This window comes from Macaca fascicularis, chromosome 14, assembly GCF_037993035.2.
Source record: "Macaca fascicularis isolate 582-1 chromosome 14, T2T-MFA8v1.1".
NCBI classification, from domain to species: domain Eukaryota; kingdom Metazoa; phylum Chordata; class Mammalia; order Primates; family Cercopithecidae; genus Macaca; species Macaca fascicularis.
In genome coordinates, this window is record NC_088388.1 from 11,486,146 (window position 1) to 11,502,803 (window position 16,658).

General features: G+C 48.2%; 1 protein-coding gene across 2 annotated transcripts; it reads left to right on the forward strand.

Annotated features, from left to right (window-relative positions):
* Positions 1-12,680, forward strand: EEF1G (eukaryotic translation elongation factor 1 gamma). Of its 2 annotated transcripts, none has more exons than XM_074013423.1 (10): positions 1-985; positions 1,093-1,251; positions 1,949-2,012; positions 2,164-2,306; positions 2,735-2,878; positions 6,319-6,448; positions 6,839-7,043; positions 11,825-11,997; positions 12,088-12,212; positions 12,444-12,680. In XM_074013423.1, exons 4-10 carry the CDS (start codon positions 2,289-2,291, stop codon positions 12,600-12,602), a joined length of 954 nt encoding a protein of 317 aa, XP_073869524.1. In that variant the 5' UTR covers positions 1-985; positions 1,093-1,251; positions 1,949-2,012; positions 2,164-2,288; the 3' UTR covers positions 12,603-12,680. The 2 variants fall into 2 exon arrangements, with proteins under 2 accessions (XP_073869524.1, XP_005577643.1); XM_005577586.5 differs by having other exon boundaries at positions 1-31.
* Positions 12,681-16,658: the final 3,978 nt, after the last annotated feature.

Below are 16,658 nucleotides of genomic sequence, written 5' to 3' on the forward strand. Positions count from 1 at the left end.
CTTTCTTTGCGGAATCACCATGGCGGCTGGGGTAAGTTTGCCGGCGCTGGTGGTTCGGGTCATCCTATCCACCGCCATCCTTTGCCCGAGTGGGGCCAGTCGGCGCCAGAGGAGTTCTGAGGCTGAATGGGGAACTGATTCTGGGTCTACAGACCGTACTGCTGGAGAGCAGGGTTCCTACGGCCTGGAGGGGAACTGAGGCTGGGGCTCTCGGAGGCCAGAGGTGGAAGGGTCTGGGGAAGAGGAGAAAAGGGATGCCGAATCTGGGCCGTCCGAAGCCTGAAAAAGGGGTTCGGCTCTATTGCCGCCTTGAGGCGTAGTATCTGGGTAGGTTGACGAACTTCTGTGACCGTTTTGTGGAGTAACAGCGGGGACAGGGTGAAGAGCGGGTCTTTGTAGGCAGGTCCGGCTGGCACGGTTAAAGGTAGTCTGTCAGGGAGGTTTGGGAGCGAGAGGATTCTCCGGACAGTGAAGTCAGACCAATTGGAGTCCGCTGGCCAGCTTAATAGAGAAGGCAACGCCGGGGAACTTGCTGCGGGACAGGACCGGAGGGATGGTATGCGCGACACGGAAAGAAAGGCTTTTGAGGGAGAGGAGTTGATTTAAGAAGACGGCATGCCATCCCCCTATCTCTGGCCACTCTGAGAGGAACTAGAAATCTCTCGATCGTTGTGCGTGCCTTAGAGCAGCTGAGCAGTAGAGTAGGCAGGCGCTCGGAACCATCAATGAATGAAACGAGGGCTCCGTGAAGGGAAGGGAGTATGTTTGTAGGCAGATGGAGTCTGATGGAGCTAGAAGTTCTGGATTTCTTGGGAGATAGATTTGAGGGAAAGAGAATGCTTCTAGAGGTGTCCTTAGGGAAGGTCAAATCTGTCAACAAGCTTTATTTAGCAGTTGGTGTGTAGTTCTGTTCTTGGTATTTCGGAGGATTCTGATTACATATGACAAGTGTTAAAGGACTTGGTTCACCAGAGGAAGTAAAAGGGTGAGTTGAACACATTGGGATTATTCAGGCAAGTCATCCTGGGGAGTGGCATTTAGGACTGGGACCCTAATGCTCTTATTAATTTTGTTCCTCTCTTTCTTTCATAGACCCTGTATACGTATCCTGAAAACTGGAGGGCCTTCAAGGCTCTCATCGCTGCTCAATACAGCGGGGCTCAGGTCCGCGTGCTCTCCGCACCACCCCACTTCCATTTTGGCCAAACCAACCGCACCCCTGAATTTCTCCGCAAATTTCCTGCCGGCAAGGTGAGTTGGGAGATGGGGAGTGTCCTTCGGTTCTGAGAAACGAAGGCCTGGGATTCTATCATTCTGGAGATGGCCCCCATCTCTAAAAGAGAGCTTCCCATGTTATTTTCTTCAATATTTCAGTGATTTTATTTTGAGATAAATGCAGATTCACATGTAGTTGTAAAAAAAAAAAAGTACAGAGCTATTCTGTGACTTTATACATTCACGAGTTTACTTTGTGGGAAAGAGAATGAGTTTTGACTAAGCATTTTCAGTGCAAATGTATCAGATTGTCTGTTATGGGCAGGATTCTTACCCCAAGGGGTTTACAGAGATAGGTGAAAAAACATGCTAAGAATGGAGGAGATGAAGTACTATGTGGATCTGGGTCACACACTAATACTTGCACTGATACATTGATACAGGAGTTACTTTTGGTCTTCTGCTTGTTTGATCCAGAGATTTCATACAAATATCTTGTAATATTCAAATCTATTGTGCTTCCTAGTTAACATTGTGAATTCTGATTGCAAAGGATGCCCAGCTCTTGAAGTATTTATTTATGGTTCTTGAGTATCAGATAGTATGGAGAGTTTGGATAGTGAGGATCGTCAGTCTTACATAAGTATTTTTATCCAAAGCAGTTTGGCTTCTGGTATTGGGTAGGGAGAAATTTTGTGTGTTTTACCTTATCTTTTCACTGCTTTGTCCCCAGGTTCCAGCATTTGAGGGTGACGATGGATTCTGTGTGTTTGAGAGCAACGCCATTGCCTACTATGGTAATTTGCAGGGGTATATGGGAATGGGAGAATTTGGAGGTGAGGGTGTACAAGAGGGTGTGAGCGGGGATGGATATGAAGGAATTCTTCAGGACCTGGACTGGTGTTGGCATTCCCCCAGAGTTCTGACCTTTGTGTTCTGCCTCTGCAGTGAGCAATGAGGAGCTGCGGGGAAGTACTCCAGAGGCAGCAGCCCAGGTGGTGCAGTGGGTGAGCTTTGCTGATTCCGACATAGTGCCCCCAGCCAGTACCTGGGTATTCCCCACCTTGGGCATCATGCACCACAACAAACAGGTGAGCCTTGGAACTTTGGGAGAAGCCAGGGGCAGGGGTGGCCTTAGCTCCTGGGTGTTGGGAGTAAGAAATAAAATAGGTTGAGAAAAAGGTGCCAAGGATATATAGGCAATGAGAAGACGTACTCTCTGGGGTACAAGTTTGAAGTAGTGGGCAGTTGATGGAGGAAGTGTCTGTCATGAGTGGTCACAAGAGGGATTGCTGCTGTGAAGAGATTATACCAAATGGTAAAGGGGGTGGCTGGACCAGAGGACCTCTAAAGTTCCTTTATGATATATTTAGAATGATCCTAGGGTCTGTCTCCATTGAAAGAGGGTGAGGGTGAGCTCAGACTTCTAGGTGAAATAGCCTTCTTAGTTCTATTAATTGGGGAGGTGAGGGAAAGGGATTGGTACCCACTGATGAGTTTTATCATGTTGAATCACTAGGCCACTGAGAATGCAAAGGAGGAAGTGAGGCGAATTCTGGGGCTGCTGGATGCTCACTTGAAGACGAGGACTTTTCTGGTGGGCGAACGAGTGACATTGGCTGACATCACAGTTGTCTGCACCCTGTTGTGGCTCTATAAGCAGGTGAAGTTTATGGAGAATCTATTTGGCAGAGGGTAGATGGGGATTAGAAGCAAAGTGACAAGGTATCTATGTTACCCTGTATTCTGCTGAGGGCTTGGAAAACAGCTAGAGCTGGGTGCAGTGGCTCACACCTGTAATCCGAACACAATGGGAGGCCGAGGTAGGCAGATCACCTGAGGTCAGGAGTTTTGAGACCAGCCTGGCTAACATGGTGAAACCCTGTCCTTACTAAAAATACAAAAATTGGCTGGGTGTGGTGGCGCACACCTATAGTTCCAGCTACCTGGGAGGCTGAGGCACAAGAATCACTTGAACCTGGGAGGTGGAGGTTGCAGTGAGCAGAGATTGCCCCACTGCACTCCAGTCTGGGCAACAGAGTGAGACTTCGTCTCAAAACAAATAAACAAACAAACAACAGCCAGGAATCCCAGGACTGAATACCATCACTTGCTTTCCCTTGTCTTAAGAAGTTGGGTAATGTCTTGCCTTTAGTTCCTGTTTGGCAGCTAAGATGTTTAGTTTGTTGCCATATTTCTTGGGAAGATTGGTTATTCTTAGTTGTGAAGACAGAGGTGATGATGGTAGCGAAGCATTAAGATCTTTTTGGAGGCAGGCCAGGCACTGTGTCTAACACCTATAATCCCAGCACTTTGGGAGGCCTAGGCAGGTGGATCACTTGAGGTCAGGAGTTTGAGGCCATCCTGGCCAGCATGGCGAAACCCTGTCTTAAAAATACGAAAATTAGCCAGGCGTGGTGGTAGGCACCTGTAATCCCAGCTACTTGGCAGGCTGAGGCAGGAGAATCACTGGAACCCATGAGGTGGAGGTAGCAGTGAGCCAAGATTGAGCCACTGCACTCCAGCCTGGCGGACAAGAGCGAGACTCCATCTCAAAAAAAAAAAAAAAGGCTCTTTTGGAGACAAGTACAGGTTGAAGCCTTGGCTTCATTGTTTACCAATGTAGGTAAAGAGTTATTTGTGGGTGAATTGCTTTAGTCCCCGTTTTTTACTTTTTGCAATCTATAAAATCAGGGTAGTAATAATCACTGTCAAGGTTATTGGGTCAAAAAAGAATGACATGTCACTGGTTTCCAAATAAAAGCTCTTGGACTCATGCTGGTCCAGAATAGTAATGTGATCATAGCAAAGAGAAAAACACTTACTGCATGCCAGACCCTGTGCCAGGGGCCTCATGGGGATCATCTTAGTGAGTCTAATAAGTGGTAGAGTAGAATTTGAGCCCAAGTACTGTGGAACCAGCACTCTGATTGCTATGTTCTGTTTCCATGACAAGATTTTTTTCCTCTTCTGCTCTTTGCAAACTAAAAAATAACAACAGTTCTACGCGAAGCTGTTTATTCTTATTTGTCTTTGACCGTGGCCAATACACCAGACACTAACTTTAATTTGAAGGACTATCCATTATTCTTTTTTTTTTTTTGACAGAGTCTTGCTCTGTCACCCAGGCTGGAGTGCAGTGTCACGATCTTGGCTCACTGGAACCTCCACCTCCCAGGTTCAAGCAATTCTCCTGCCTCAGCCTCCCAAGTAGCTGGGATTACAGGCATGCACCACCAAACCCAGCTAATTTTGTGGTTTTGCCATGTTGGTCAGGCTGGTCTCGATCTCTGGATGTGAGGTGATCCACCCGCCTTGGCCTCCCAAATTGCTGGGATTACAGGCATGAGCCACCACGCCCAGCCAGGGCTGTCCATTCTAAATCGGTTTGAATGTTCTTTACTTTTTGAAGTTTGATGGGTGTGTGTGTGTGTGTGTGTGTATAGTATGGCCAATGTAGATAGTAAATATCTATAGTGTTTAGATTTTATTTGGCAAAATAAGTAGTTGATACCCCTCTGTGGGTCTCAACCTTTTTTTTTTTTGTGACGAGGTCTCGCTCTTGTCCCCCAGGCTGGAGTGTGATGGTGCGATCTCGGCTCATTGCAACCTCCGCCTCCCGAGTTCAAGCGATTCTCCTGCCTCAGCCTCCTGAGTAGCTGGGATTACAGGCATGTGCCACCATGCCCGGCTAATTTTTGTACTTCTAGTAGAGGCGGGGTTTCACCGTGTTGGCCAGGCTGGTCTCGAACTCCTGACCTCAGGTGATCCGCCCGCCTTGGCCTCCCAAAGTGCTGGGATTACAGGTGTGAGCCACCGCGCCTGGCCGACATGTGAAATTTAAAAGATTGGAAACAGTAGCTCTGAAATAGTTTTCTAAAGGAGCAAGACAATTATTATTCCTACTCCTAAATAGAGGATGGACCCAAGCGTCCATCCATTAAACTGTACTGCACTGAACAAAAAGATTAGAAAAAGAAATGGAGGCGGGGTGTGGTGGCTCATACCTGTAATCCCAGCACTTCAGGAGGCCAGGGTGGGAGGACTGCTTGAGCATACGAGTTCAAGATCAGTCTGGGCAACATAGTGAGACCCCATCTCTATTCCATCTCTATTACTTTTTTTTTTTTTTTTTTTTTGAGACAAAGTCTCACTCTGTCACCTAGGTTGGAGTGCAGTGGCGTGATCTTGGTTCACTGCAACCTTCTCCTCCTGGGTTCAAGTGAGTCTCCTGCCTCAGCCTCTGGAGTAACTGGGACTACAGGTGTGTGCCACCACGCCTGGCTAATTTTTTGTTTTGTTTTGTTTTTTGAGACGGAGTCTTAACTTTGTCACCCTGGCTGGAGTACAGTGGCACGATCTCTGCTCACTGCAAGCTCCGCCTCCCAGGTTCACACCATTCTCCTGCCTCAGCCTCCCGAGTAGCTGGGACTACAGGTGCCCGTCACCACCCCCAGCTAACTTTTTTTATTTTTAGTAGAGACGGGGTTTCACCGTGTTAGCCGGGATGGTCTTGATCTCCTGACCTCATGATCCACTTGCCTTAGCCTCCTAAAGTTCTGGGATTACAGGCATGAACCACTGCGTCCAGCCTCTTAAAGCGCTTGTAAAAATTAATTTACTTGGGTCGGGCACGGTGGCTCACACCTGTAATCCCAGCACTTTGGGAGGCCAAGGCGGGCAGATCACTTGAGGTCAGAGTTTGAGAACAGCCTGGCCAACGGGGAAACCCCATCTCTACTAAAAATACAAAAATTAATTGGGCATCGTGGTGGGCATCTGTAGTCCCAGCTACTCAGGAGGCTGAGGCACAGGAATCACTTGCGAGAATCACTTGAACCCAGGAGGCAGAGGCTGCAGTGAGCTGAGATCATGCCATTGCACTCCAGCCTGGGCGACAGAGCGAGACTCTGTCTCAAAAAAAAATAATAAAAAAAAAAAAATGAAGAAATGGGAAGTAATCCAGGGAAGGATGATGTTGTATGACGCTGTTGTCTATAGGGTTTGAAAAGAAGGTGGGCACTGGGACTTAGGTAGAGCAAGGGTTCTTGCTGTGGACAGGGCCTTTCCACTGACTTTGTTTCCACCCTTATGTCCTGGCAGGTCCTAGAGCCTTCTTTCCGCCAGGCCTTTCCCAATACCAACCGCTGGTTCCTCACCTGCATTAATCAGCCCCAGTTCCGGGCTGTCTTGGGGGAAGTGAAGCTATGTGAGAAGATGGCCCAGTTTGATGGTGAGTCTGAGGAGATCAGGAGGCATATGGCCAGGATCAGGGTCTGGTTTGCTCCGCATCAGCCCCTTGATTTCCTGTCTTGCTTTTGGGTTATAGGGATCTGCAGAATGTAGGGTGTCAATGTAGTAATTAATATTATGTGCAATTTGTTTCATGCACACTCATACCCTAATTTGTATTAGTGTGTAGAGTTGGGATATAAAGTATTTGTTGCTAAGGGTGTGTTCTTGCTGGAGGACATACAGTGAACTGATGGGCTGTCTGGAGCCTAGGTTCCTTACTTGTCCCATTCGTCAGTTTCCTCTGTTACTCTGCTTACCCTGCGTGGTTTTGGAGGGGTGTGGAAAGAGGCAGAACATTCATTCACTTTCCTCCCTTCCTCTGCACCAGCTAAAAAGTTTGCAGAGACCCAGCCTAAAAAAGATACACCACGGAAAGAGAAGGGTTCACGGGAAGAGAAGCAGAAGCCCCAGGCTGAGCGGAAGGAGGAGAAAAAGGCGGCTGCCCCTGCTCCGGAGGAGGAGATGGATGAATGTGAGCAGGCGCTGGCTGCTGAGCCCAAGGCCAAGGACCCCTTTGCTCACTTGCCCAAGAGGTAAGGATATTGGAGGGTGGAGGGTGTGGGACCAGAGAAGGCCTGTTCTCACCTTTATGTGTCTGTCCCCCTTCACACACAGCTAGAGCCAGAATTTTAGGTTCATATAAAGTTAAAGGTATATTTTAGTTGCAAATAAAGCAGCTTTGTAGGCTGATCATCAGGAATTGGGCAAATTTTGATTGTGGAGAGCAAGTTCCAAATACAGCCAGTGCTGGGGAAGATTGAACTCCTATTCCAACAAAGACAGGAACAGATTTTCATATAGTGGTAAACTGGTTTTGAGCAAGCTCATTTGACCATTTGAGAGCTCTGAGAACAAATACAGGGAGAGGGGTGGGGAAGAAGAAAGTGCAGAGAGCCTTGGGTGGCGCTGCGCGGCTGGCTGTGTCGAGGCAGTGGATGCCAGAGCAGGGTCCTTTGCATTGTTTTGTTTTCTGTTTTGCTGAATCAGACTGTACAAAAATTGCTCACTAAGAAAAAGGATGAAGATCATAGCTAAGTAGTGTCTGTCTAGTTCATTGTTCCACAACTGGGGGGAGTTAAGTCCCCAAGTAGAAGAAAGTAGGTGTCCTCTGTATGCTTTTTTCAGTTAAAGGCAGGGGTTCTTGGAAAAAATAATATAATGAAAGCGAGACTTTTGGCGTGAAACAAGTAGGACACTGAGTGCCTGCCCAGTCCTCTGGGATGGAGTCAGTCTTCCATCACTGCTCCAAGTCATTTTATTGAGAGTTCAAACAGTATGAGAAATCTATATTCGGTGGTCACTTTGCTTTGAAACTTCTCTTTCTCTGCATTTTTTGCTCCCGCTCACTCCAAAGCCATTCATCTTTTCACTACTTGGTCTGTTAGGGTTTACATTTGACCTTCTCCCATTTTGTAATGACTTTGATGCAGGGTGAACCAGCCTAAAGGAGCATCCACTGGTAGGGACACAATAGCTGTGCATAGAGTTGTGAATTACAAGCATTGCACCAATGGACAGGAGCAACTTGGGGTGTAACTGAAAGTTCTTACTCACGGGTACTTTGTGCAAGACCAGGAAGACTCCATCCAGATGCAGGCGCTCTTTAAAGATGTATTTTTTGAACTAGTGATTTGCCTTGAATTGAGCACAGGTGCAGGTCAAGAGTGAGGAGGATTTTTGGTGTGTGTAAATAGGTCATGATAACTAACCCAAATTACGTACTGTGTTGTAACTCAGACGTTAATTATTAGCTAGAGATTTTCACATATAGTAGGTCAGTACTCTGGGCAGGAAATAAATGAGGCAGTAGTAAACTTAAAATCTTTAATAAACTTTACATTTTCTTAACATGCTTTTGGGAATGTTTATTAATGTATATTTGTTGGGTTACCATGATGTCCTATAGGTCTACCAGAAATGCTTTCCCCAAGGTTTTTTGTTGTTGTTGTTTGTTTGTTTGTTTGTTTTGAACAGGGTTTTACTTAGTCCAGTCTGCAGTGCAGTAGCATGATCACGGCTCACTGCAGTCGCCTGGATTCAAGCGATCCTCGAATCCTCCTGGATTCAAGCGATCCTCGAATCCTCCTGGATTCAAGCGATCCTCTAATCCTCCTGGATTCAAGCGATCCTCCCACCTCAGCCTCTGGAGTAGCTGGGACAAAGGCACACACCACCACACCCAGCTAATTTTTTATTATTTGTAGAGACTAGGTCTCACTATGTTACCCAGGCTGGTCACAAACTCCTGGGCTCAAGCGATCTGTGGCCTCTCAAAGTGCTGGAATTACAGGTGTGAGCCACTGTACCTGGCCTTTTTTTTTTTTTTTTTTTTTTTTTTGAGACGGAGTCTCACTCTGTCACCCAGGCTGGAATGAAGTGGTGCAATCTCAGCTCACTGCAACCTCCGCTTCCCCGGTTCGAGCAATTCTCCTGCCTCAGCCTTCCAAGTAGCTGGGACTACAAGCGTGTGCCACCATGCCCGGCTAATTTTTTGTATTTTTAGTAGAGACGGAGTTTCACCATGCTGGGCAGGCTGGTCTCGAACTCCTGACCTCGTGATCCGCCCACCTCTACCTCCCAAAGTGCTGGGATTACAGATAAGAGCCACTGCTCCCAGCCTTTGTTTTGTTCTGTTTTGTTCTGTTTTGTTTTGTTTTCTGAGACAGAGTCTCACTCTTTTGCCCAGGCTGAAATGCAGTGGTGTGATCTCTGCTCACTGCAGTCTCCGCCTCCCGGGTTGAAGCAATTCTCCTGCCTGAGCCTCCTGAGTAGCTGGGATTACAGGTGCGCGCCACCATGCCTGGCTAATTTTTGTATTTTTAGTAGAGACAGAGTTTCACCATGTTGATCAGGCTGGTCTCGACCTGACCTCAGGCAATCCGCCTGCCTTGGCCTCCCAAAGTGGTGGGATTACAGGCGTGAGCCACCGCCTCCGGCTCCCCCAGCATTTTTAGTGTCCTAAAAGTGATGTCCTAAAAGACCAAGCTATCAATGTCCAGGTTTTAATTCTAGTTCTTTTAAGACCCAGCTAGGTGAAGCACGGTGGCTCACACTGCTTGGCAGGCTGAGGTGAGAGGGTCACTTGGGCCCAGGAGGTTGAGGTTGCAGTGAGCCATGATCATGCCCCTGCACTTGGGTGACTGAGCAAGACCCTGTCTCAGAACAAATAACAAAGCTTGCACAGCTCAGGAAGGTGTGAAACAATTCCTAGCCCCACTTTTGGTGTGGTTGAGGTTTTAAGAGTCCTCAGATGAGGTCTCTTATGCATTTGGAAAGGAACCTGGGACCTCGGGTTAAAGGACAGATCCTCTGCTTTGCTACAGTGTAAACTTGGACCAGTCATTCTACTTGGTCTCATCTGTAAAGAGAGGGGAGGGTCAGGGTAACAGTTCGTAACTCATGGGTTATAAGGATTGAGTGAAATTGATACTCGTGGCAATATTTATGCTACGAACAGTAGAACCAACTAAACATTCAGTTTAATGTTCAGTGTTTAGTAGATTTGTGGCACAATCCTGCATTAGAAGATTATTTGGTCATTAAAATGTTTGCAAAGAATTCTGTTTTTGAGGTAGGGGCTTGCTGTGTTGCTTAGTCTGGTCTCCAACTCCTGATCTCAGGTGGTCCTTCTGCCTCAGCCTTCTGAGTAGCTGGGACTGCTAGTGCAAGAAATTGTTTTGCTTTTTTGACAGGGTCTTGCTCTGTCTCCCAGGCTGGAGTGCAGTGGTGTGATCTCGGCTCACTGCAACCTCTGCCTCCTGGACTCAAGCAATTATCTTGCCTCAGCCTTCTGAGTAGCTGGGATAACAGGCGTGAGCCACGGTGCCCAGCTCCTAGCTAATTTTAAAATTTTTTGTAGAGACAGGATGGCAGAATTCTTAACACTATGGATAGCATGTCACAGTAACAACAAAGTATAAGCACAAAACTGCATATGTCATGGCTACATCTTTGGAAAATCAAAGGCTATAGGAAAATACATAAAAAGATTATCCTGTTCGTTGGCATTATAGGTGATTTTCTTCAGTCAGCATATATATATATATGTATGTGTATATGTACACACACACACATATAGAGAGAGATGGAGTCTTGCTCTGTTGCCAGCCTGGAGTGCAGTGGTGCAATCTCGGCTCACTGCAGCCTCCATCTCCTGGGTTAAAGCAAGTCTCCTGCCCCAGCCTCCCGAGTAGCTGGGACTACAGGCGCATGCCACCAACTTTTTATTTTATTTTATTTTATTTATTTATTTATTTTTAGTAAAGATGGATTTTCACCATGTTGGCCAGGATGGTCTTGATCTCTTGACCTCATGATCTGCCCACCTCGGCCTCCCAAAGTGTCGGGATTACAGGTGTGAGCCACTGCCTGGCCTTTTTTTTTTTTTTTTTTGCCCCTAGACGGGACTCTTCCTCTATCGCCCAGGCTAGAGTGCAGTGGCATGATCTCTGCTCACTGCAACCTCTGCCTCCAGAGTTCAAGCAATTCTCCTGTCTCAGCCTGCCACCATGCCCGGCTAATTTTTGTATTTTTAGTAGAAACGGGGTTTTACCTTGTTGGTCAGGCTGGTCTCCAACTCTGGACGGGAGGTGATCCACCCGCCTCGGCCTCCCAAAGTGCTGGGATTACAGGCGTGAGCCACCACGTCCGGCCAGTGTATGTGTTTATAATTGGAAAGAAAGAAAACAGATCTCCAACCATGGAGGGAGTGACCTCTGCTATATTGATGCTGGCATTCTTGGCTCAGTATGCCAGATTGCTTTTAAGATAACCTGAACCTAAGGGCTTTCCAGCATCAGAAAACCTCGAAAAAGACTAAAGCTTGTTTATAGGCAGAGAGGGACTAAAGGACATGGGTGTAAGATTTGGGGTGGAGGCCCTTTGAGAATGTTCATTGCTTACATTCCTGTTACAGCTTGTGTAACCTGAAGAGGCCTGTATGGTGGGGGGAAGAAACTTGGATGAGTCAGTGACTGAGTGTGGTTCATGGAAAACAGCCTGGAGGGCCTGAATAGGGAAAAAGAATCCTCACTCTGTCACCACCTGGGGGCAGTAGTTGTCCATGCCCTTCCTGGGGCACATCTCATGAGCCCATCTTTGAGTTCACCCTCCACATGCCTTGCATACTTACGCAGAGGAGTGTCCTAGGCCCCTTTTCAAACCCCTTGAGCTCTCTTCCCTCATAAGGTCATACACATCTGCCAGCGCAGTGACCATTTCCTTTATATTAGTAAAGCTGAAAAGAAAGCACCCTTCACTTCTCTTAGCCTGGCAACCCTCCTCCTTGTTGACCCCCATGCTTTCTTCCTCTTAGTACCTTTGTGTTGGATGAATTTAAGCGCAAGTACTCCAATGAGGACACACTCTCTGTGGCACTGCCATATTTCTGGGAACACTTTGATAAGGACGGCTGGTCCCTGTGGTACTCAGAGTATCGCTTCCCTGAAGAACTCACTCAGACCTTCATGAGCTGCAATCTCATCACTGGTAAGAGAGCGGGTCTGAGACGAGGAAGGAGAACAAAGAGTAGCAAGTGCTGTGATTCCAAAGGCTGAATGTTCTTGCTTGCCCCTTCAGGAATGTTCCAGCGACTGGACAAGCTGAGGAAGAATGCCTTCGCCAGTGTCATCCTCTTTGGAACCAACAATAGCAGCTCCATTTCTGGAGTCTGGGTCTTCCGAGGCCAGGAGCTTGCCTTTCCGGTGAGGAAGGTGGAGGAGAGGAGTCTCTTTAGGGTGGGGCAGGGGTATAGGAATTATTGTGTTTTATTTCTGAGCTGATGGACGTTGAGAAGGGTGCAGGAATGCTTATAGGAAGGAGCAGTTCATGTTCATAGTAGACCTGGGGTCTGATGACATGTGTTTGAGCTGGAAGTAACACAGGTGTGGGGTGGTGTCTCGTAACTTGACCACGTGCTGGCTTTTTATCCCCAGCTGAGTCCAGATTGGCAGGTGGACTACGAGTCATACACATGGCGGAAACTGGATCCTGGCAGCGAGGAGACCCAGACGCTGGTTCGAGAGTACTTTTCCTGGGAGGGGGCCTTCCAGCATGTGGGCAAAGCCTTCAATCAGGGCAAGATCTTCAAGTGAACATCTCTTGCCATCGCCTAGCTGCCTGCACCTGCCCTTCAGGGAGATGGGGGTCATTAAAGGAAACTGAACATTGAACCCTTTCCTGTCCTGCCTCCTCTGTGAGTGGCGGCGTCTCCAAGGGGAGTAAACATGTTGAAGCAGGGTACTTCTGTGTTTGCAGTACCTCGATATGCAGGAGAGAAGACTTCAGAAGAACAGAAATAGAGGCCTGTGTTCACTTGTGATTTTAATTACCCTGCCTCCTACGGTGATGACTGTCTTCTAGCTGGGAAAGAGCGGAAGCAGTTGGGGCGGATAGTGACATGGGGCTTTGTGACTACCTAATTCGTAGGGGTCAGATTCCAGGCCTTTCCCAGTGAAGGGAGAGAATAGCTGCTAATAACAAGAGCTAACATGTATAATTCAGAGTGCAAAGAAACTTTACATTATTTCCTATAACTGTCCTGTGAGGTAGGTAGCTGACAATATGCAAGGGTTGTAGTTTCTTTTGTTTTGTTTTTTTGAGACAAGGTCTGGCTCTGTTGCCCAGGCTGGAATGCAGTGGTGCAGTCTCAGCTCAACCTCCGTCTCCCAGGCTCAAGCCATCCTCCCACCTTAGCCTCCCGAGTAGCTGGGACTATAGGTGTGCACCACCACACCCAGCTAATTTTCTTTTTTTTTTTTTTTTTGTAGAGATGGGGTTTTGCCATATTGCCCAGGCTGGTCTCAAACTTGAGCTCCAGCGGTCGTCCTGCCTTGGTCTCCCAAAGTGTTGGGATGATAGGCATGCATCACCATGCCTGCCCTAGGGCTGTAGTTCAGATGCCTCAAACCTGCAGGGCAAGGCATAGACTACTCAGAACAGGCACTGGCCTGGCCCGGCCCGTTGGCCCTTTCCCGGCTGCATTGTCAGGCTGGTGGTATCCCTGATTTCTAACGGGAAGCGTAGGGGTTTAGAGATTTCACTAACTTGCCTGTGATCACACATTTTAAGTGTTAGAGGCAGAGTTTTGAACCCAGTGGGTGTCACTTTTTTTTTTTTACTTTAAAATTTTTTTTGTAAAACTGGGTCAGGAAAATGTTTTAAATTTTTTTTATTAGAGAGCAGGGGTTCTTGCTATGTTGCCTAGGCCGGAGTACAGTGGCTGGCTGTACACAGGCTCAATCGTGCTATAGTTTTGAAGTCCTGGTCTCAAGTGATCCTCCCGCCTCAGCCCCCTTAGTAGGTGGTATTATAAGCGTATGCCATCACGCCTCGCTTGGGTGTCACTTTTTTTTTTTTTTTTTTTTTTTGAGACAGTTTTACTCTTGTTGCCCAGGCTGGAGTTCAATGGTGTGGTCTCGGCTCACCGCAACCTCCACCTCCTGAGTCCCGCTTCAAGCAGTTCTGCCTCAGCCTCCTGAGTAGCTGGGATTACAGGCACATGCCACCATGCCCAGCTAATTTTTGTATTTTTGGTAGAGACAGGCTTTCACCATGTTGGCCAGGCTGGTCTTGAACTCCTGACCTCGTGATTCGCCCACCTTGGCCTCCCAAAGTGCTGGGATTACAGGCTGAGCCACTGCGCCCGGCGGGTGTCACTCTTGAAGCCTGTGTCCACGCCCTGCTGCCTCCTAGAAGGTAGAGTGGTTGTAATTGTCAGCTAATATCCTGCTCAGGCCAAAGGTTACCCTTTTTTCCCCTTTGAGCTTAATTTTTATTATATCCTTTTCAGATTTTCTTGCTCTTCTGTCTTTTCTGAAGATCGTTGAAGATCTCCCTGTAAATGTAACAGTTTGGGTGAAATTGGAAACCTCTAGATTGAGTCACGTTTTGAGGCATATGCAGAAACGGGTGACTGCCTTTGGTCCCCAGCTTACGGTTTTGTGTGTGGTTTTTTTTATGCTGTTTCTTAGTCCAGGCACAGAAAAGGGCTCTTGGCTTGGATGGGGAAGCCAAGTACATAGCACGGGTTGGTAGTTGGGAGGGGATTGGGCTGTCATCTGCAGCTGAGCACGTTTGACCTGCCGTTGGAGTGGGCAGTGAAGAGTTGTGGTTTAGAATCCATATGGGTGGGGATGGGCTGATGCTTGCTCAGACTCTGCTCCCTGGCAGCTGATCTTGAACTGGGTCCAAACTTGATACCTTTCTTCTGAGCTTCCTGGGCTCTTGTTAGCTACGATGTAAAAATGCTAGGTCAGGTGGTGCATTGACATGTTCCTGTAGTCCTGGCGACTTGGGTCGGGGGATGGCTGAGGCCAGGAGTTGGAGGCCTTAGCAGTGCTTGCCATGATTGCAACTGAACAGCCAATGCACTCCAGCCTGGGCAACACAGACCCCCATCTCAAAAATAAAGTGCTAGATGCAGACTTTTGTGCCTCTTAGCTTGTTGCTGGGGCCTCACTGAAGCTGTCAGACTCTTCCCAAATTCTGTTTCAAATCACACCTCCTTCTGTGGTTGTGGGACCTTCACCACCTTCCTGGTGTTTGCTCACCGTAACCTCCTGTGGCTGAAGCCTCAGACAGGAGGAAGCAAGTTGAAAGAGTAGTTTAGGTTTGAGAGGGCGGCTTGAAAGGCTCAGGAGGGAAGCCCAACTGTGAGGTGTGTGTGGGGTTCTGCTGGGTGGGCCATGGGCAGCAGCGGGCCTGGCAGCCCACACGGACTAGGCGATCTGGGCTGGGGCAGGGTCCCCTACCTCAGCCTCCCTCTGCTTGCAGGAAGAGTGAGTCATCTGCACATCCTGCCTCCAGCCCTCGCTGTGGTGCAGAGTAAGAGTGGCCAGGTTGTTGTTTGAGGCCGAGCTTGCACTTGGGCGAGGGCCAGTACCCACAAGCAGGAGGAGGAGCCTCAAGAGGAGAGGGTTGTGGCCCCAGGAAGGCTGGGCCGTTGGCCTCTACACGGGGCTGGGATGTGAGGGCTTCTCTGCTGTGGTGGGTAGGGGAGAGGTTAACAGTGGAAGTTTCTAACGGCAGATGTGAGGCAGGAAAGGGGAAGCACATGTGGAGTTCTTTCTGTCCCCCGCCTTGCCCCAGGGAGGCCTGAGTCACTGCAGCAAGGGCTCTTCCCCTTCCCATCCCAGCTGGGCTCGGCTCTGCATGGCTCGATGGATCTTTCCTTTTCCTTGCTTTTGCTGTGGGTAGCCAATCAGAGCCTGCGCCTGTCGATGTCTGTGGTTGCTGGGCAGTTTTCTCTTGGTTCCAGGGAGTCTCATGCCACCCAACATAGAGCTGGGTGTCATACAACATAGAGCTGGCGACCCGGCTCCACGGTCCAGCACGTGGCACAGAGACTAGGGGCGAGGAGCAGAAAGGGAAGGGGGTGTTTGAATGGATCAGGGGCTGAGGGCAGGGCATGATCTTAGAAAACTAGGGTAAAATGAGGGAAGGTGGAGGCTCTTTTATCCACTTACTGGGCAAAATCTCAGAGCCTCCACAGTGGGAGGGTGAAAGAAACTGGAGAAGGGGTTGGGGCTCAGCGTTGCAGTTGACTCAGATAAAATCTTTACAGAGCCTGGAGTGTGAATGGGAGGGACTGAAAGAGACTTGGTTAGTTTGTAGATAAACCAGTAGATACTGGTTATAAGCAGCTATTTATCTTAGCTGTTGGCACTTCTGCTTAAGTCACTTATTAAAAAGTTAAAAACCTTTAAAGTTCTTCCAAGAAAGACTTACATTGTTTCCTTTTTTTCATGCCCTGCTTTGAGCTGGAGCTGGACAGCTGCTGCTCTCACTGGATCGGACCCATCCCACCAGCTGCCCACATGCCCCAAATGTGCCACTTCCCCTTTTGAAAGGTGGGGGAAGCCGAGAGTGTTGAAGGGAGGGGAATGAAGTGCTTTGGAGGCTCCACCCAGTCATTTCTGAAATTAATACTGTGGTTTTCATGGCAACGGGCACTCTTTGTTGTCAACTCAGAACTTTCCCTCCACACACATCAAATGGATTTTTCTGGGTGCTGTAGCTTCCCCAGCTCCCCTAGCCAGTGTGCCTATAGGGCACTGCAGGGCACTAACTTCCCCTACCTGCTGTGCTCATGTATTTTTTTTTTTTTTTTTTTTTTTTTTTTGGAGACAGACTCTTGCTCTGTTGGCCAG

What these genes read in the sequence shown, in the direction of transcription:
- EEF1G (XM_005577586.5), top strand. An exon ending in TTTGCTCACTTGCCCAAGAG is followed by an intron (nt 7,044 to 11,824) that starts GTAAGGATATTG and finishes TCTTCCTCTTAG; the next exon opens with TACCTTTGTGTTGGATGAAT. An exon ending in GAGCTGCAATCTCATCACTG is followed by an intron (nt 11,998 to 12,087) that starts GTAAGAGAGCGG and finishes TTGCCCCTTCAG; the next exon opens with GAATGTTCCAGCGACTGGAC.